The sequence below is a fragment of the Hypanus sabinus genome, chromosome 25, assembly GCF_030144855.1.
Source record: "Hypanus sabinus isolate sHypSab1 chromosome 25, sHypSab1.hap1, whole genome shotgun sequence".
In the NCBI taxonomy this organism is placed as follows: domain Eukaryota; kingdom Metazoa; phylum Chordata; class Chondrichthyes; order Myliobatiformes; family Dasyatidae; genus Hypanus; species Hypanus sabinus.
The window spans coordinates 22,942,584-22,957,565 of record NC_082730.1 but is presented as its reverse complement, the minus strand read 5'-3'; the positions used below and the strand labels follow the sequence as shown (position 1 = coordinate 22,957,565).

The 14,982-nt window shown below is 44.1% G+C and overlaps 1 protein-coding gene across 1 annotated transcript in view; it reads right to left on the bottom strand.

Moving 5' to 3' along the window:
- Positions 1–8,830, bottom strand: part of capza1b (capping actin protein of muscle Z-line subunit alpha 1b) — a 63,538-nt gene extending 54,708 nt beyond the window's left edge. The window contains exon 1 of the mRNA XM_059950306.1: positions 8,697–8,830. Within this exon, the coding sequence (XP_059806289.1) occupies positions 8,697–8,735 (39 nt within the window). The 5' untranslated portion in view covers positions 8,736–8,830. The remainder of the gene's footprint in view (positions 1–8,696) is intronic.
- Between the last annotated feature and the right edge of the window lie 6,152 nt (positions 8,831–14,982).

The following is a 14,982-nucleotide window of genomic DNA, read 5'->3' as shown; positions in this document are numbered from 1 at the left end:
CCTGTGATAAGCAAATCTCTGAAAAGGGACTAAATTTTCCAGAAAAAGGTGCAATGTAAATGCCTGAGCTTATTTCCTACAAAAAAAGCCATGTGGAAACTTCTACCCAAACTGGGGAGATGTATATTCATTATAATTAGCTAATATCTTCCAACAATTATAGTCAAAAGGATTCATTTAAAATTTTCCTATTTCTGTGTCTGAAGTTGAGTGAAGAATCCCCTCGGTTCAAGATCGTGATAGTTGCGGTGTAATAACTGTTCCGGAACCTGGTGGTGTAGGTCCCCCCCTTATCAAAACGACAAGGCCTGCCATATTTCCCTTATTACATTGCAGTCTGTAAACACAAAGCCAAGAGACTCTGCAGATGAAGGAAATCTAAAGCAATGCACACAAAATGCTGGAGGAACTCAGCAGGCAAGGTAAGACCTGATGAAGGGTCTCAATCTGAAATGCAGTCTGTTTATTCATCACCATGCTTGACCTGCAAATATAGATGCCAATCCTTAGCTTTTTCAATAATTGAATTAATCTGATCTGAAATGTATAAAGAGAGTACAACCTTTTAATGCTAATAGCTTTACTGATTTATCAACCGATTACAAAAACCATTATGAATTAGCAGGATTCTCACATTGTAACCAGCAGTCCTCCAAACAACCCCATGCCACAAAAAGGTATCGCCTTTCAAAACACACATCTTAATGAACATCAAACACAGAAGAGCATTAATTCATAAATTGAAATAAATTTTATGTGCCCTTTTATCAATTCAGCATTTCAACAGATGCCAACTCTGTAACAGAACCACCTTAGTACTGTTTTGAAAAAGCTCACCTAGATTCTGTGCTCTTCAGTGGAGCATAAACACACAGCTACCCCGTTCAGAAACAAAATCCAACTATTCATCAAACCATGCTTTATTAAACAGCCAAATAACATGAAGCATGTCCAATCCCTGGTTGGTCATGGTTAATACTATTATGTACGGGAACACAGCCAGTTTGAAATATCCTTACTACTAAATAGCCAGCTGTGACTCCTGCTATCAAAACTTTAAAGTTAGTAAATTTTATCAAAGTACATATATGACACCATATACAACACTGAGATTCACCTTCTTGCGGGTATACTCAACAAATATACAGAATAGTATCAATATCAGGATCAATGAAAGATCAACCACAGTGCAGAAGAAAACAAACTGTGCAAATGTAAATAAATAGCAATAAATAATGAGAACATGAGATAATGAGATAGAATCCTTACAGTGAGATAATTGGTAAAGAGTATTTTATTCAAGTGCCTGATATAGAGGGGTAGTAGCTGTTCATGAACTTTGTGGTGCAAGTCCTGAGGGTCTTGTTACTTTCTACCTGATGACAGCAACAAGAGCATGACCTGGGTGGTGGGGATCTCTGCTTTCCTATGACAGCATTTCATATAGATGTGCATTAATGACTGACACTTGAGTAACAAAATCTAGTGCATCTGAAATCCTATGTAGCAACTTTAACACCTTAGGAACAGAGGTCATAGTTATTAAAGTTATGGTTGAAATAGCTGCCCCTTATATTAACATTGTTATGGCTTTTTTGAACATGATGAACAGTAAAGGCTGATTTATACTTGTGCATACGGGCTACGACATAGCCCTGATTTTCACTTCTGTGTAGGCTCTACGCCATAGCTAGTATGTGTTGGTGTGCGCCAAAACACCAGTTGGTGGTGGGGTTTCTATGCCACTGTGTTGAGTTTCTTCATGAGACACATGGATGAGGAAATGTATTTCAAACATTTTTGCATGTCGGCAGGTAGATTTGATGATCTGCTTCATCTATTTCGCATCGGTGTACAGACATGGTGGAGAAGAAGCAAATGGAAATGCAAAGGTGGAATTGTGATGCTACCAAGCAGACCAATCACAGTTGTTGTGGTCTGCGTTGCCGCAACGCACGAGTTACTTTTTCGGCATCACCCTACGATGTAGGATACGCGGTATCTACAGTGTAGATGCGACACATGAGTATAAATCATCCTTAATTCATCAGGTAATAGAAGCTTGAACAAATTTTAATTTAGAATATGAGAGAATATTCTTAATTTTTTCTAGATTCTGTTCCACTTCAGTTTAGAGACACAAGAAATTCTGCACATGCAGGAAATCTTGAGCAACATACCCAAAATGCTGGAGGAACTCAACAAGTCAAGCAGCATCTACGGAGAGTTAAACGTTTCAGGCCTAGACCTTTCATCAGTCAAAAAAGAAAGGGGGTGGAAGCCAGAGTAAAGTGGGGAGGGGAGAGCTGAGGAGCACAAGCTGGCAGATGATAGGTTTATTTCCTTCTATAGATGCTGTTTAACTTGCTACGTTCTTCCATTACAGTTTATGTTTATATAGCATATTAACATATGGAAACTTTCTCAGACACTTGCGTTATACAAAGATTTACCCTGTGCTAAAGAAGAAATGTTGGCAGGGGTGGTGGGGGAAGGTGAGGCTGAAAGTTGAGTCTATAATGGTTTGCGGGAACATCTTAAACATGAACAGAGGGATGGAGGATTTTGGGAATGAAATGTACAATATATTTGGAAATTATTAGAACCTTTTAGAAAGAGCTACTGAAGTCATCTGGAAACAAAACTGTTTGTTAAATTACTACTGTGCATGAATATATAAAAGCAAGGATGTAATACTGAGGCTGTATAAAGCTCTAATGAGGCCCCACTTGGAATATTGTGAGCACCTTTGGGGCCCTTATCAGAATCACATCAAAGGCATGTCATGAAGTTTGTTAACTTTGCAACCGCAGTACAATGTAATACATTCATTACAAATATATTTTAAAACTGAATATGTATAACAAAAAGTTAAATCAGTACAAAAACAGAAATAAAAAAGTAGTGGGGTAGTGTTCCTGGGTTCAATGTCCATTTAGATGGCAGAGAGGAAGAAGCTGTTTCTGAATCACTGAGTGGGGTGCCTTCACGCTTCTGTACCTCCTTCCTGATGGCAACAATGAGAAGAGGACACGTCCTAGGTGATGGGCACTGCCTTTCTGAGTCTTTCTTATTGAAGAAATGATTTGTTGAGATTGGAGAGGGTTCACAGAAGGTTCACGAGAATTATTCTGGGAATGAAAGGGTGAAAGGGTTATCATATGAGCAGCAATTGAATGCTCTGGGCTTGTACTTGCTTGAATTTAGAAGAGGTGGTAAGATATCTCACTTAAACCTATCAAATATGGAAAGGCCTCAAACAGAGTGCATGTGAAAAGAATTTTCCTTTGGTGGTTGAGTCTCGGGCCAGCGGGCACGTACTCAGAATAGAGGGACATCCACTTAGAACAGAAATGAGGAGGAACTTCTTTGGCCAGAGGGTGGTGAATCGGTGGAATTCGCTGCCACGGGTGGCTGTAGAAGCCAGGTCACTGGGTGCATTTAAGGTGAAGATTGATAGTTTCTTGATTAGTCAGTGTGTGAATGATTATGGGGAGAATGAGGGCGAGAGGGAAATGGATCAGCCATGATGAAATGGCAGAGCAAACTCGACAGGCTGACTTGCCAACTTCTGCTCCCACCTCCCATCCCATTATTGGATGTATGGCAGTAGGAATGGATACACTAAGTAGTACATAACAGAAAAGACAATGAATGAAGTGCAAAGACAATGATATAGGCAGGCAGAGGAATAAGAGAGAAAAACAAGAGCTATACAATAATAATGATTACACAATTGGCAACCAGTGTATTTTTGGAATCCATCTCCAATCAAATTGTAACTAAATGCATCAAAACATTTTTTTCTACTTTAATTATGTAGCAGAAAGTCTTGGTTGGCAAGGGGCACTTTAATCCAGGTATTTATAAAGTGCTTTTGACAGCAAAGTATCCCAAGGCCCTTTACCAAAAACAATTCAGCAAATTTGATATGTCTTGAAGAGAATTTCTGGGGAAAGCAACAAATGAATCAGTGAGAGACAGGTTTAACAATAAAACATCTAGTAGGGGGAGAGAGAAAAAGAAGCAAACAACATAAGGAGTCAGCTCCAGTGCTTTGGTTCCAGTCTTTTGAAGATAAAGCTACCAAGGGCAGAGGAGCTCAAGGAAAATGAACAAAAGATGAGAACTCGAAATGCACAGGGATCAAAGGAATGTGGAGCAGGAGGAGGATAGGAGCAGGACAGGAACTGCAAGGCCGTGAAACAAGTTTAAACTAAGGCTGATAAATTTATAAAACAAAGGTACAAGAGCCAAATTTGTTCAGCAAAACCACAAGTAGTTAGTGAATATGGCTTAGTGTGACACAGAAGAGCACATGTAAATAAAAAGTCAAAATTAGAGGCCAGTCAGGAAAGTACAGGAAAATTGATTTCTAACAGTAATAAGGTTTTGAGATGTAAAAGGAGCTAAACCGCACAAAGGTATCAATCAAATGAAGCCACATCCTCTTAACAATAATTTTCTAAGTCACAGTAAAAGGCTCCATTTTCTGCTCACAACAGCTCATTGAGGCACCACTACAGGATGATGTAAAACTATGGTGCTGTAAGACACAGTTTTTTCAAACCACAATTATTTTATTTAAAAGTGTACTCGAAACTAGACTGTTGAAGAACAGTTTACTGCAGAGGATGGATGGGAAACCCACAAAAGGAACACCAGTTATGTTTTTAAGTTTTAAAAATTTGTTCTAAAAGGACTGGATTATTTTCAAAGCTCTGCTACTCATTGACAAAAGCATAAGTAATTGTATCTGAATCACCACTCCCTAGACAACATTACTTTGTAGCTTTCAGTGTCCTGATTCCACTTTACAATACAAGGAAGTAAAGAGTCACACTGGAACTCTGAAAAATCCAAAAGACGAAATTCGTCACCATCGTGCAAGGCAATGAGCTAACAGTTCCAGTTCCTTTCTCAAATAGAAGTCACTAGATTGAGATGTGCCTACTATAACATATGCAGTTAAATAGTAATGAGGGAAAAGAATTGACAGCAATGTTTCTATAAAATTACGATCTTTGACATTGTACATAACTTTTCAATACTCCATACATATCCATATCATAGAACATAATGCATACATTTTACCAATTATCAATTGTTGCCACAAACATCTCAATACAGTACGCAGGCCCAGGGATGTGGAGATAGGGACAGAGAATTTTGTGCACTTTGGGTGTCTGAAACCACATACATACATTTTTACAGCTCTATGATAGTACTGAACATCACATAGAAGCCCAACATCCTTGCTCTGGTCAATGTTTCCCCCCAATCTCCAACTGAACATTCAGAGTCTCACACATTTTGAATCATTCAAGACAAGGATAAATCAAGTTTATATCCGCAGAGGATAAAATACAGCTTCAAATAAAGTCAAATGTACAGAAGTATAAGGAAGTCATGTTAATCTTCTACTTCAATTTAAAGGCAGATTAATACAACAAAAGAAGTAGATATAGCAGAGAGAGAGAATAGGGTACTCTATCCTAATCCAATAAGCTATAAAAGAGGAATGGCAGAAACTTATCAGAAGCGCTAATTGGACTATTACATATCTGACATAAAAACCCACAAATGCTGTAATGTTTTCTTCTAGGGGTGAGCAGATATAAATCCTTGGCGGAAGGGAAACAGGGCTTCGACCCAGGGACAAGCTTGCACCAACACAGAAATGTGAGCAATGAAGCCTGTCAGTGCACCAAGTCTTCCAAATTAAAGAATCTACAGTATGTGCCTTGATATCTGCTGAGTACACACAATGCTCTTATGCAGTTTGAGCACTTTGGTTGGGTATGGACAGCAAGTAAATGCTGTTCCCTGGCTAAATCTGAGCACAGAGTGGGCACTATCCCCAGACGCACCCAAGCAATGAGCATGCACTGTTCTGGGCTGTTTAGGAAGCAATCATACATGGTGCCTGGCTGTGTGTGATCAATGTGAATACATTGTCCTCAGGTAGACTGCAAGAACTGTGTGTGGCCCCTGGCTATTTATGAACAACTTGTGGCATTACAGTAACAAGCGTGCACCATCCCCTGACTTTAAGAGCAACATGTACAGTATTTCTGGCCTTAACGTGAGAAACAAGTGTAAGCTGTCTTGGGTGTAAGAAACAAATACAGAATTCCCCAGGCCAAATGTCAGACAACTCCACTGTGAATGCAAGCTAAGCGTGCGCACTGTCCTGCAATGCAGTGAGTCTGCACTGTCTCCGGGCTGAATACGAGCAGTCAGTGTGAACTGCCCTGGGCTGTGGACAAAAAATGTGCAAGCACTATTAACAGACCAAGCATGAGCACTCTCCCCAGACTGAGTGTGACCAATGAGTGTGCAGTGCCCAAAGTTAAGGGTGAGCAAGTGTGCACTGTCACTAAGTAGAGGGTGAAGAATGAGAGTGCAATGCGTGAGCAACATATATTCACTGTATCCAGCCTGAGTGCAAGAAACAGGTTTGTACTGACAACTAGTTAAGCTTGAGCAATGTGTGTTCACTGTTCTTAGGCCAACAGTGAGCAGAGTGTGCATTGCTCCAAGTTGAATGTGAGCAATGAATGAGCACTAAGCTTGCACTGTCCTGGGATGTAAGTAATGAATTCACTGTCCCTCGTCCAAGTACAAACAATAAGTGTGTATTATCTCTGTGCACTATGCCCAGGTTGTAGGTGAGCAATAAGAGTGTGGCCCAAAGAGCAAGTGTTTGTTGTCAGGCTAAGTGTGAGCAGCATTTACAACATCAAATGAATGCGAGCAATGAATGTGTTCACACTAGGCCTCGAAGCTGTGTACTGCCCTCAAACGCAATATGAACACTGAGGATGTACCTTTGGAGTCAATGGGGACAATGGGTGTGCAATGTCCCCAGGCTGGGTGTGACCATTAAAACCACACTATCCCTGCCTAGAGGGCAAGGAACAGAAGAGAGCTGGGCAGAAGGGGAAGAACAAGTCCCTGGTCCAAGTGCAAACAAATATCCAACTGACTGAGGAACAAGACGTACTGTCACCATATGGGTGTGTGACTAACAAAACTGCATAGAACCAGGCCAAAGGACGAAGAACAAGTGTATACTGTCCCTAAACTGAGCATGAATAATGATTGTGCACTGACCGAGCTTCAGTGTGACCGATGAAACTGCACTATGCCTGGGCAGAAGCACGAGGGATTAGTGGGCACCGTCACTGGGCAGAAGGGCAGGGGATGTGGGCACTGTCACCGGGCAGAAGGGCGAGGGACCAGTGGGCACTGTCACTGGGCAGAAGGACGGGGGACCAGCGGGCACCGTCACTGGGCAGAAGGACGGGGGACCAGCGGGCACCGTCACTGGGCAGAAGGACGAGGGACCAGTGGGCACTGTCACCGGGCAGAAGGACGAGGGACCAGTGGGCACCGTCACCGGGCAGAAGGGCGAGGGACCAGTGGGCACCGTCACTGGGCAGAAGGGCGAGGGATCAGTGGGCACCGTCACCGGGCAGAAGGGCGAGGGACCAGTGGGCACCGTCACTGGGCAGAAGGACGAGGGATCAGTGGGTACAGTCACCGGGCAGAAGGACGAGGGACCAGTGGGCACCGTCACTGGGCAGAAGGACGAGGGATCAGTGGGCACCGTCACCGGGCAGAAGGGCGGGGACCAGTGGGCACGGTCACTGGGCAGAAGGGCGAGGGACCAGCGGGCACCGTCACTGAGCAGAAGGGCGGGGGATCACTGAGCACTGTCACCGGCAGAAGGACGAGGGACCAGCGGGCACCGTCACCGGGCAGAAGGACGAGGGACCAGCGGGCACCGTCACCGGGCAGAAGGACGAGGGACCAGCGGGCACCGTCACCGGGCAGAAGGACGAGGGACCAGTGGGCACCGTCACCGGGCAGAAGGGCGAGGGACCAGTGGGCACCGTCACCGGCAGAAGGGCGAGGGACCAGTGGGCACGGTCACCGGGCAGAAGGGCGAGGGACCAGTGGGCACCGTCACCGGGCAGAAGGGCGAGGGACCAGTGGGCACCGTCACCGGCAGAAGGGCGAGGGACCAGTGGGCACCGTCACCGGGCAGAAGGGCGGGGACCAGTGGGCACGGTCACTGGGCAGAAGGGCGAGGGACCAGCGGGCACCGTCACTGAGCAGAAGGGCGGGGGATCACTGAGCACTGTCACCGGCAGAAGGACGAGGGACCAGCGGGCACCGTCACCGGGCAGAAGGACGAGGGACCAGCGGGCACCGTCACCGGGCAGAAGGACGAGGGACCAGTGGGCACCGTCACCGGCAGAAGGGCGGGACCAGTGGGCACCGTCACCGGGCAAAAGGACGAGGGACGAGTGGGCACCGTCACCGGGCAGAAGGGCGAGGGACAAGCTGCGTGTGAGCAACGAGCGTGCCCTGACCACCGCTCGAGGGGGAGTTCCAGGGAAGTTCTGCTTACAACGGGGCAGGAAGTTGTGCGAAGGGTTCGAAGTTTAAGGCGGTGGCCCCGGAGAACCCAGGAACACCAGGGCAAAGCTCGGGCTGTGGCGGACCGGGGACCACTCTCCTAGGCTGGGCCGGCCGGCCGGGACAGCAGGAGTATTACTGAAGCCCGAGCGGCCTACAACGGGCCGCGAGCCCTCCTTCCCCGCGCTCCACACGCCTGTCAGCACCAGCACCGTTCGGTGTCAGTGATGCCGGCGGCTGCAAAGGTGCAGCCCGCCGTTCATTCTCACCTTCTCCCTCTCGGACACCTGCTCATCATAATCGCCCATCTTCAATCCAGCCCTTCACCGCCGAGCGCGCAGCATGCTGGGAGCAGCGCGGTACTGCAGCTCTCTCTGCTACCTGCGCTCTGCTGCGCCCCCTAGGCTCAGGGATGACTTGTCTCGCCTCTGTGTGCAGATCTTTCTCCCTTGACACATGATGATGCTTCCAGTTCAAGATTGCCTTGCGGTTACAATTAGTTTTCTGCCGGGTCACCTGAAACTAATCTTGAAAAATACCCAAGACTAGTAGAGAAGCCAAGAGAATGTTCAGAGGCTCTAACCATACAATATGGGCATTGTGGGTACTCCATGGCTGAGTTGGCTGGAAGGCATCAATCACACTGTGATGTAGAGTTTTCTTTGCAGGGTCTCTGAATCCTTCAACATTGATCTTCTTGTGAGGGTTTTTCTATTCCTGTGGCCATTGAGAAGTTCAGGTTGATGGAGATGGCAGAATGGATTAGGCAGCAGTTGTCAGCGCTGTGCAGGGGACTCCTTTCTTCCCTCAAAGGATAGGCTAACAATTTGATTGAGGGTGTTGGCATGACATCTTGTTTCTTTGACTAAACAAAGTGTTAGTTGTGAGTCTCACCAAGCCCTCCTCCTGAAAAGTTCTTGCAAATAGTGTTTGAATTAAGTAAAGATGATTTTTCTTTTCTTGCTGTCCTTCTACCTGCATACAGACAGAGGCTAAAGAGCAAAGTTCTAAAGGTAAGGGCCACAAAAAGATGGTTGTGAGAGGCAGAGAAGTGTCTACAGGATTGCTTAGAGTTGGTTAGCCATTTTCAAAGACTCATCAGAGGATCTGAATGAATACATCATGGTCATCAAGGATTTTATAATAACAGTTATAGATGAGTGTGTCCCCACAAAAGCATTCAGCATCTTCCCCAACCAGAGCCATGGATGAGACCTACAATGTGCTGAGGGCCAGATCAGTGGCATTCAGGCCTGATGACCATAAGGTCCAGGTATGATTTCCAGAAAGCCACTGCATGGGCAAAGTGGCAATTCTGGACCAAACTTGAAACACTGAAAGATGTTCAACAGCTGTAGCAGGGCTTGAATGCTATTACTGCTTAAAAAGTGAAACCAGGCAATGTAGGCGACAACAAGACTTCACTCTCAGATGAGCTCGATGCCTTTTATGTTCGCTTTGACCATTAAAACTTGTGTAACACTCGCTTCAACTAGCAGCTTAATATAGGGGGTGATAACCCCCTGCCTGGCCAAACTTAAGGAATCTCGTTTGGGTGGATGCTGCGCCATGTGTCCCCCATTACTCAAAAATAACAAACAGTACACAATATGAGATTAAACGATTAAGCTTTATAACTCTTACTTTAACTATATGGTTAGTAGAGAAACAAAATATAAAAGTAAAAGGGCCCAAATCATAAGCGTTAATAATAAACAGTCTGTGCACAACGTTGGAGCTCAGTCAGTAGTGCTTCTTCCAGCATCAGTCTCCTCTGAGCGTTCAGACCCCTGCTCCGAGTCCACCCCGTCCAGCAGTCTACCAAATCTCTCTTTTTGCGTCCTCTCTCTTCATCTCTCTCTCTCTCTCTTGCAAAAACCTGCAAAATCAACTGCTTCCAGAATCACAAGACAGTGCAACAAAATCCTGATTGGCCAACATGCATCCACAGTCTTGTTATCTCCAGCCATAACCCAAACGTTGCTACAACAGAGAAATCGTTACTTCAGCAGTGAACATTACGAAAAAACCATTACATTACCAGTGAACCCTTACAGCGCGTAACACTTAAAAGAACATTCACAAGCTCTCACGGCCCCTGATGACCCAGTGATTTCAGTCTCTGATACCAATGTGAGAGCATCCTTCAGGAGGGTGAACCCATGGAAAGCACCTGGCCGAGATCTGCTCGCTAGAGTGTTCACTGATATCTTCAACATCTTGTTTTGGCAGTCTGAGGTCTCCATTTGCTTCAAGCAAACTTCAGTTATACTGATGCCTAAGAAAAATATGGTAACCTTCTTAGATTATTGTCCAGAAGCAGTTACATCCACTGTGATGAAGTGCTCTGAAAGTTTGGTGATGAAGCATATCAACTCCTGCCTGAGAAATGATTTGGATCCTCATCAATTTTCCCACCAGTGCAACAAGTCCACGGCAGATGCCATTTCATTGGCTCTCCGCTCACCCCTGGAAACTCTGGACTGCAAAGATGCCTATATCAGGAATCTCTTTATCAACGACCGCTCAGTATTCAGTAAACTAATCAACAAGCTTCAAGACCTTGGGCTCAGTACCTCCTTGTGCAATTGGATCCTCAATTTCTTCACTTGCAGACCCCAGTCATTTCTGATTGGCAATAACATCTCCTCCACAATCTCTATCAGCACAGGTGCATCATAAGGCTGTGTGTTTAACCCCCTGCTCTATCTGCTTTACTGTTATGACTGACTGTGGGGCTAAACACATCTCCAATGCCATATATTGAGTTTGCTGATGTGGACTGTTGAGGGCCGAATCAAAGCTGGTGACGATTCAGTACATAGGAGTGAGGTTGCAAATCTGACTGAGCGGTGCCACAACAACGACTTTTCACTCATTGCTAGCAAGAACAACGAGCTGATTATTGACTTCAGAGCGAGGAAACCAGAGATCCATGAGCCAGTCCTCATGGTGGGAGGGGGGGGGGGTTGTCAGAGGTGGAGAATGTTTTGTATTTAATAGTTCAGTAATATTGTTTGATAAACCACTCTTTGTTGTTTACATAATGTACTTCTGGTTTTATGTAAAAGTACATAAATGGCTTCCGTCATGTTGCTATGTCACACATGCGCAACTTACTTAAAGTAAAAAAACAATGTTCTGTTCCTGGCTCCTTTGTTTTCTTTTCAATTAGTTTTTGTGTTTTGGAGTTACAAAATATAACAATGGCCATGAGGAAGTTTTAATCAGCCCAAGACGACTACCTACCGATTAAAGCACAGCGAAATGTTAGACTTTATAAAAAGCACAGTGGGATGTTTGAGTTAAAAAAAAAGCAGCACAGCATAAGTCCTCAGCAGGGAAGACAGGGTCAAGTTTTTAAAAAAAGCAAAAATAAAAGAAATATCACAAATGGGTTCGTAAACAGTAAATACTGGGTGATAATAATAATAAATTTTTTTAAAGCAGAAATGGCTGACTACATCGAAAAAATTGATGCATTCAATTGTGCAACAGACAACTGGAATTTGTATACTGAGAGAATTGAGTAGTGTTTTAAAAGCAAGTGGAACAGCCAATGAGAACCGGGTACCAGTTTTGCTGAATGCATTGGGTTTAAAGGCATACAGTATGGTTAGACATCTAACTGGTCCAACTAAACCAGCCGAAATGAGCTTTGCTGATGGATTTAGAATACTGAGAGAATTGAACAGTGTTTTAAAGGAAGTGGAATAGCCAATGATAAACAGGTGCCAGTTTTGCTGAATGCATTGGGTTTAAAGACATTCAGTTTGCTTAGGCAGTTAACTGCTCCAACCAACCCAGCTGAAATGAACCTTGGTGATATTAAGATAAAATGCAGGAACATTTAGAACCGAAGCTATTGTTGATTGCAAAACCCTTTAGGTTTCATAAGCGGAATCAAATGGAAGGGGAGTCCATTTCAGCATATGTGGCTGAAGTGAAGAGATTGTCTGAGCACTGTAAGTCTGTTTAGTAATAAATATCGAAAGCATGAGATGAAGAGACCCTGAAAGTGAGTCCAGTGGTTGTAGGAACATTTCAAAGATGGGGCAAGAGCAGTAGAGTGAAGTTATCCCCATTTGTCCAAGACCTTGATGGTTGAGGGGTAGTAACTGTTCCAGAACTTAGTGGTGCAAGTCCTGAGGCTCTTGTATCTTCTTCCTGATGGCAGCAGTGAAGAGAGAGCGTGTCCTAGGTGGTGGTGGTCTCTGATGATGGATGTGGCTTTCCTGCAACAGTGGATATGTTCACTAAACGGGAGGATTTTGCTCTTGATGGACTGGGCCGTGTCATTTACCTTTCGTAGGATTTTTTTATTCAAAGGCGTTGATGTTTCCATACCTGGCTGTGATGCAGCCAGTCATTATACTATCCACGACACATCTATAGAAGTTTATCAAAGCTTTAGATGTCACGCTGAATCTCCACAAACTCTTATGGAGGTAGAGGCACTGTCATGTTTCTTTCATAACTGCACTTGCATGCTGGGCCCAGGACAGATCCTCTGAAATAATAGCACTGTTGAATTTAAAGTTTCTGACCCTCTCCACCCCTGGTCCTCTGTTGAAGACTGGCTCATGGACCTCTGGTTTCCTTCTCCTGAACTCTATAATCTATCCCTTGGTCTTGCTGACATTGAGTGAAAGATTGTTGTTATGGCACCACCCAATGAGATTTTCAATCTCCTTCCTTTATGTTGATTCATCACCATCTTTGAATTGACCCATGACAGTGATGTCATCGGAAAACTTGAATGTAGCATTGGAGCTGTGCCTAACCATACAGTCGTAAGTGCAAAGTGAGTAGATCAGGGGACTAAGCACACAGCCTTGTGGTGCACCAATGCTGATGAAAATCATGGAGATGATGTTGTTGCCAATCCAAACTGACAGGGATCTGCAAGTGAGTAAATCCAGTATCCATTGTACAAGGAGGTGCTGATGCCAAGCTCTTGGAGCTTGTTGATCACTTTTAAGAGGATGATGATACTGAATACCAAGCTGTAGTTGATAAAGGGTATCCTGATGTATGCAGTTTTGCTGTCCAGATCATTTAATTTGTGAAATCTTACAAGAGAGCTTTAAAAAACAGCTCCAAACTGAAATACAACTTACATTTAAAAGAGCTATATCAATGGAAACAGCAGATAGAAATACCATTGAGTTGCAGTCAGGAATGAGAGTGAAGATGAACAAAGTTTCAACACCTAAACAGAAACCGGACTGGCCAAACAAATTGTGTTACTGTTGTGGCAGGGGCTCACACACACCGGACCAAGCCATGTTTAAAGGTGAACCTTGCAGAAAATGCCACAAAGTAAGATACATATAAAGAGCACGTTGGCTGAGAAAAATGCATGGACTGCACAGGAAAGATAAAAAGTCAAGTTGCAGTTTCAAGAAGAGCACTGATTTGCTGTTGTTGATGAAAAATCTGACAATGATAAGAGTGACACGGGATTGGGTAGCCTTGAGATTTACAATGTGAAAAGTAACAGGAGACAAGTGACACACACAAAATACTGGAGGGACTCAGCAGGCCAGGTAGCATCCATGGAAAAGAGCACAGTCGATCCTGAGGGGTACCGATCCAAAGTGTCGACTGTACTCTTTTCCATAGATGCTGTCTCGTTTGCTGATTTCCTCTAGCATTTTGTGTGTGGTGCTTGGATTTCCAGCATCTGCAGATGTTCTCTTGTTGTGAGGAGGCAAGCGATGTGACTTACAGCAGAAGTGAACGGCAAATTAATTAAAATGGAATTGGACACTGGCTCAGCTGTTTCAGTCATTCCACAAAATGAGTTTGAATGGCATTTCAAAGACACTGAACTGAAGCCTGCAGATATCCAACTAAGAACATATACTAAGGAAAAGATAACTCCTATGGGAATGACATTTGTAACAATGAAATACAACAACCAACAAGCCACATTGATCTTGAATGTTTTAAAAACAGGAGGGCCATTATTGTGGGGCCATGAGTGGCTGAGATAACTACAACTTGTTTGGAGAACCATACACAACTTGCGTGCTAGATTCCTTTCAATAGAGTCCACTGAAAGTGAATTAAGAACGGTACTTGATGAAGCCACAGCAATGTTTAAGGATGACATTGGAAAATTCCAACATATTAAGGGTAAAATAGTGCTAAATTATAATTCCACCCCCAGGTTTTGCAAAGCCCATCTGGTTCCTTATACTATCTGTGATTAAGTATCCAGTGAGCTGGATTGCATGAAGGCTGAAGGTACTCTTTCCAAGGTTGATTGGAACCCATGAGCAATGCTTGTGGTCCCAGTAGCCAAGAAGAATGGGTCTATCAGGATGTGTGGTGATCCTAAAGTCACCACTAACCCAATACTGAAAGTTGATTAATACCCTCTGCCCAGGACGAAGGATATTTTTGCAAATCTTTCAGGAGGAAAACACTTCATCAAAGTGGACTTAGCCGAGGCCTACTGACAGATGGAAATGGAAGAACAGTCCAAAGTACTCAAACACTCACAAAGGGCTTTCTCACTGTAATATTAGCTTTGCATTCTGGCAGAAA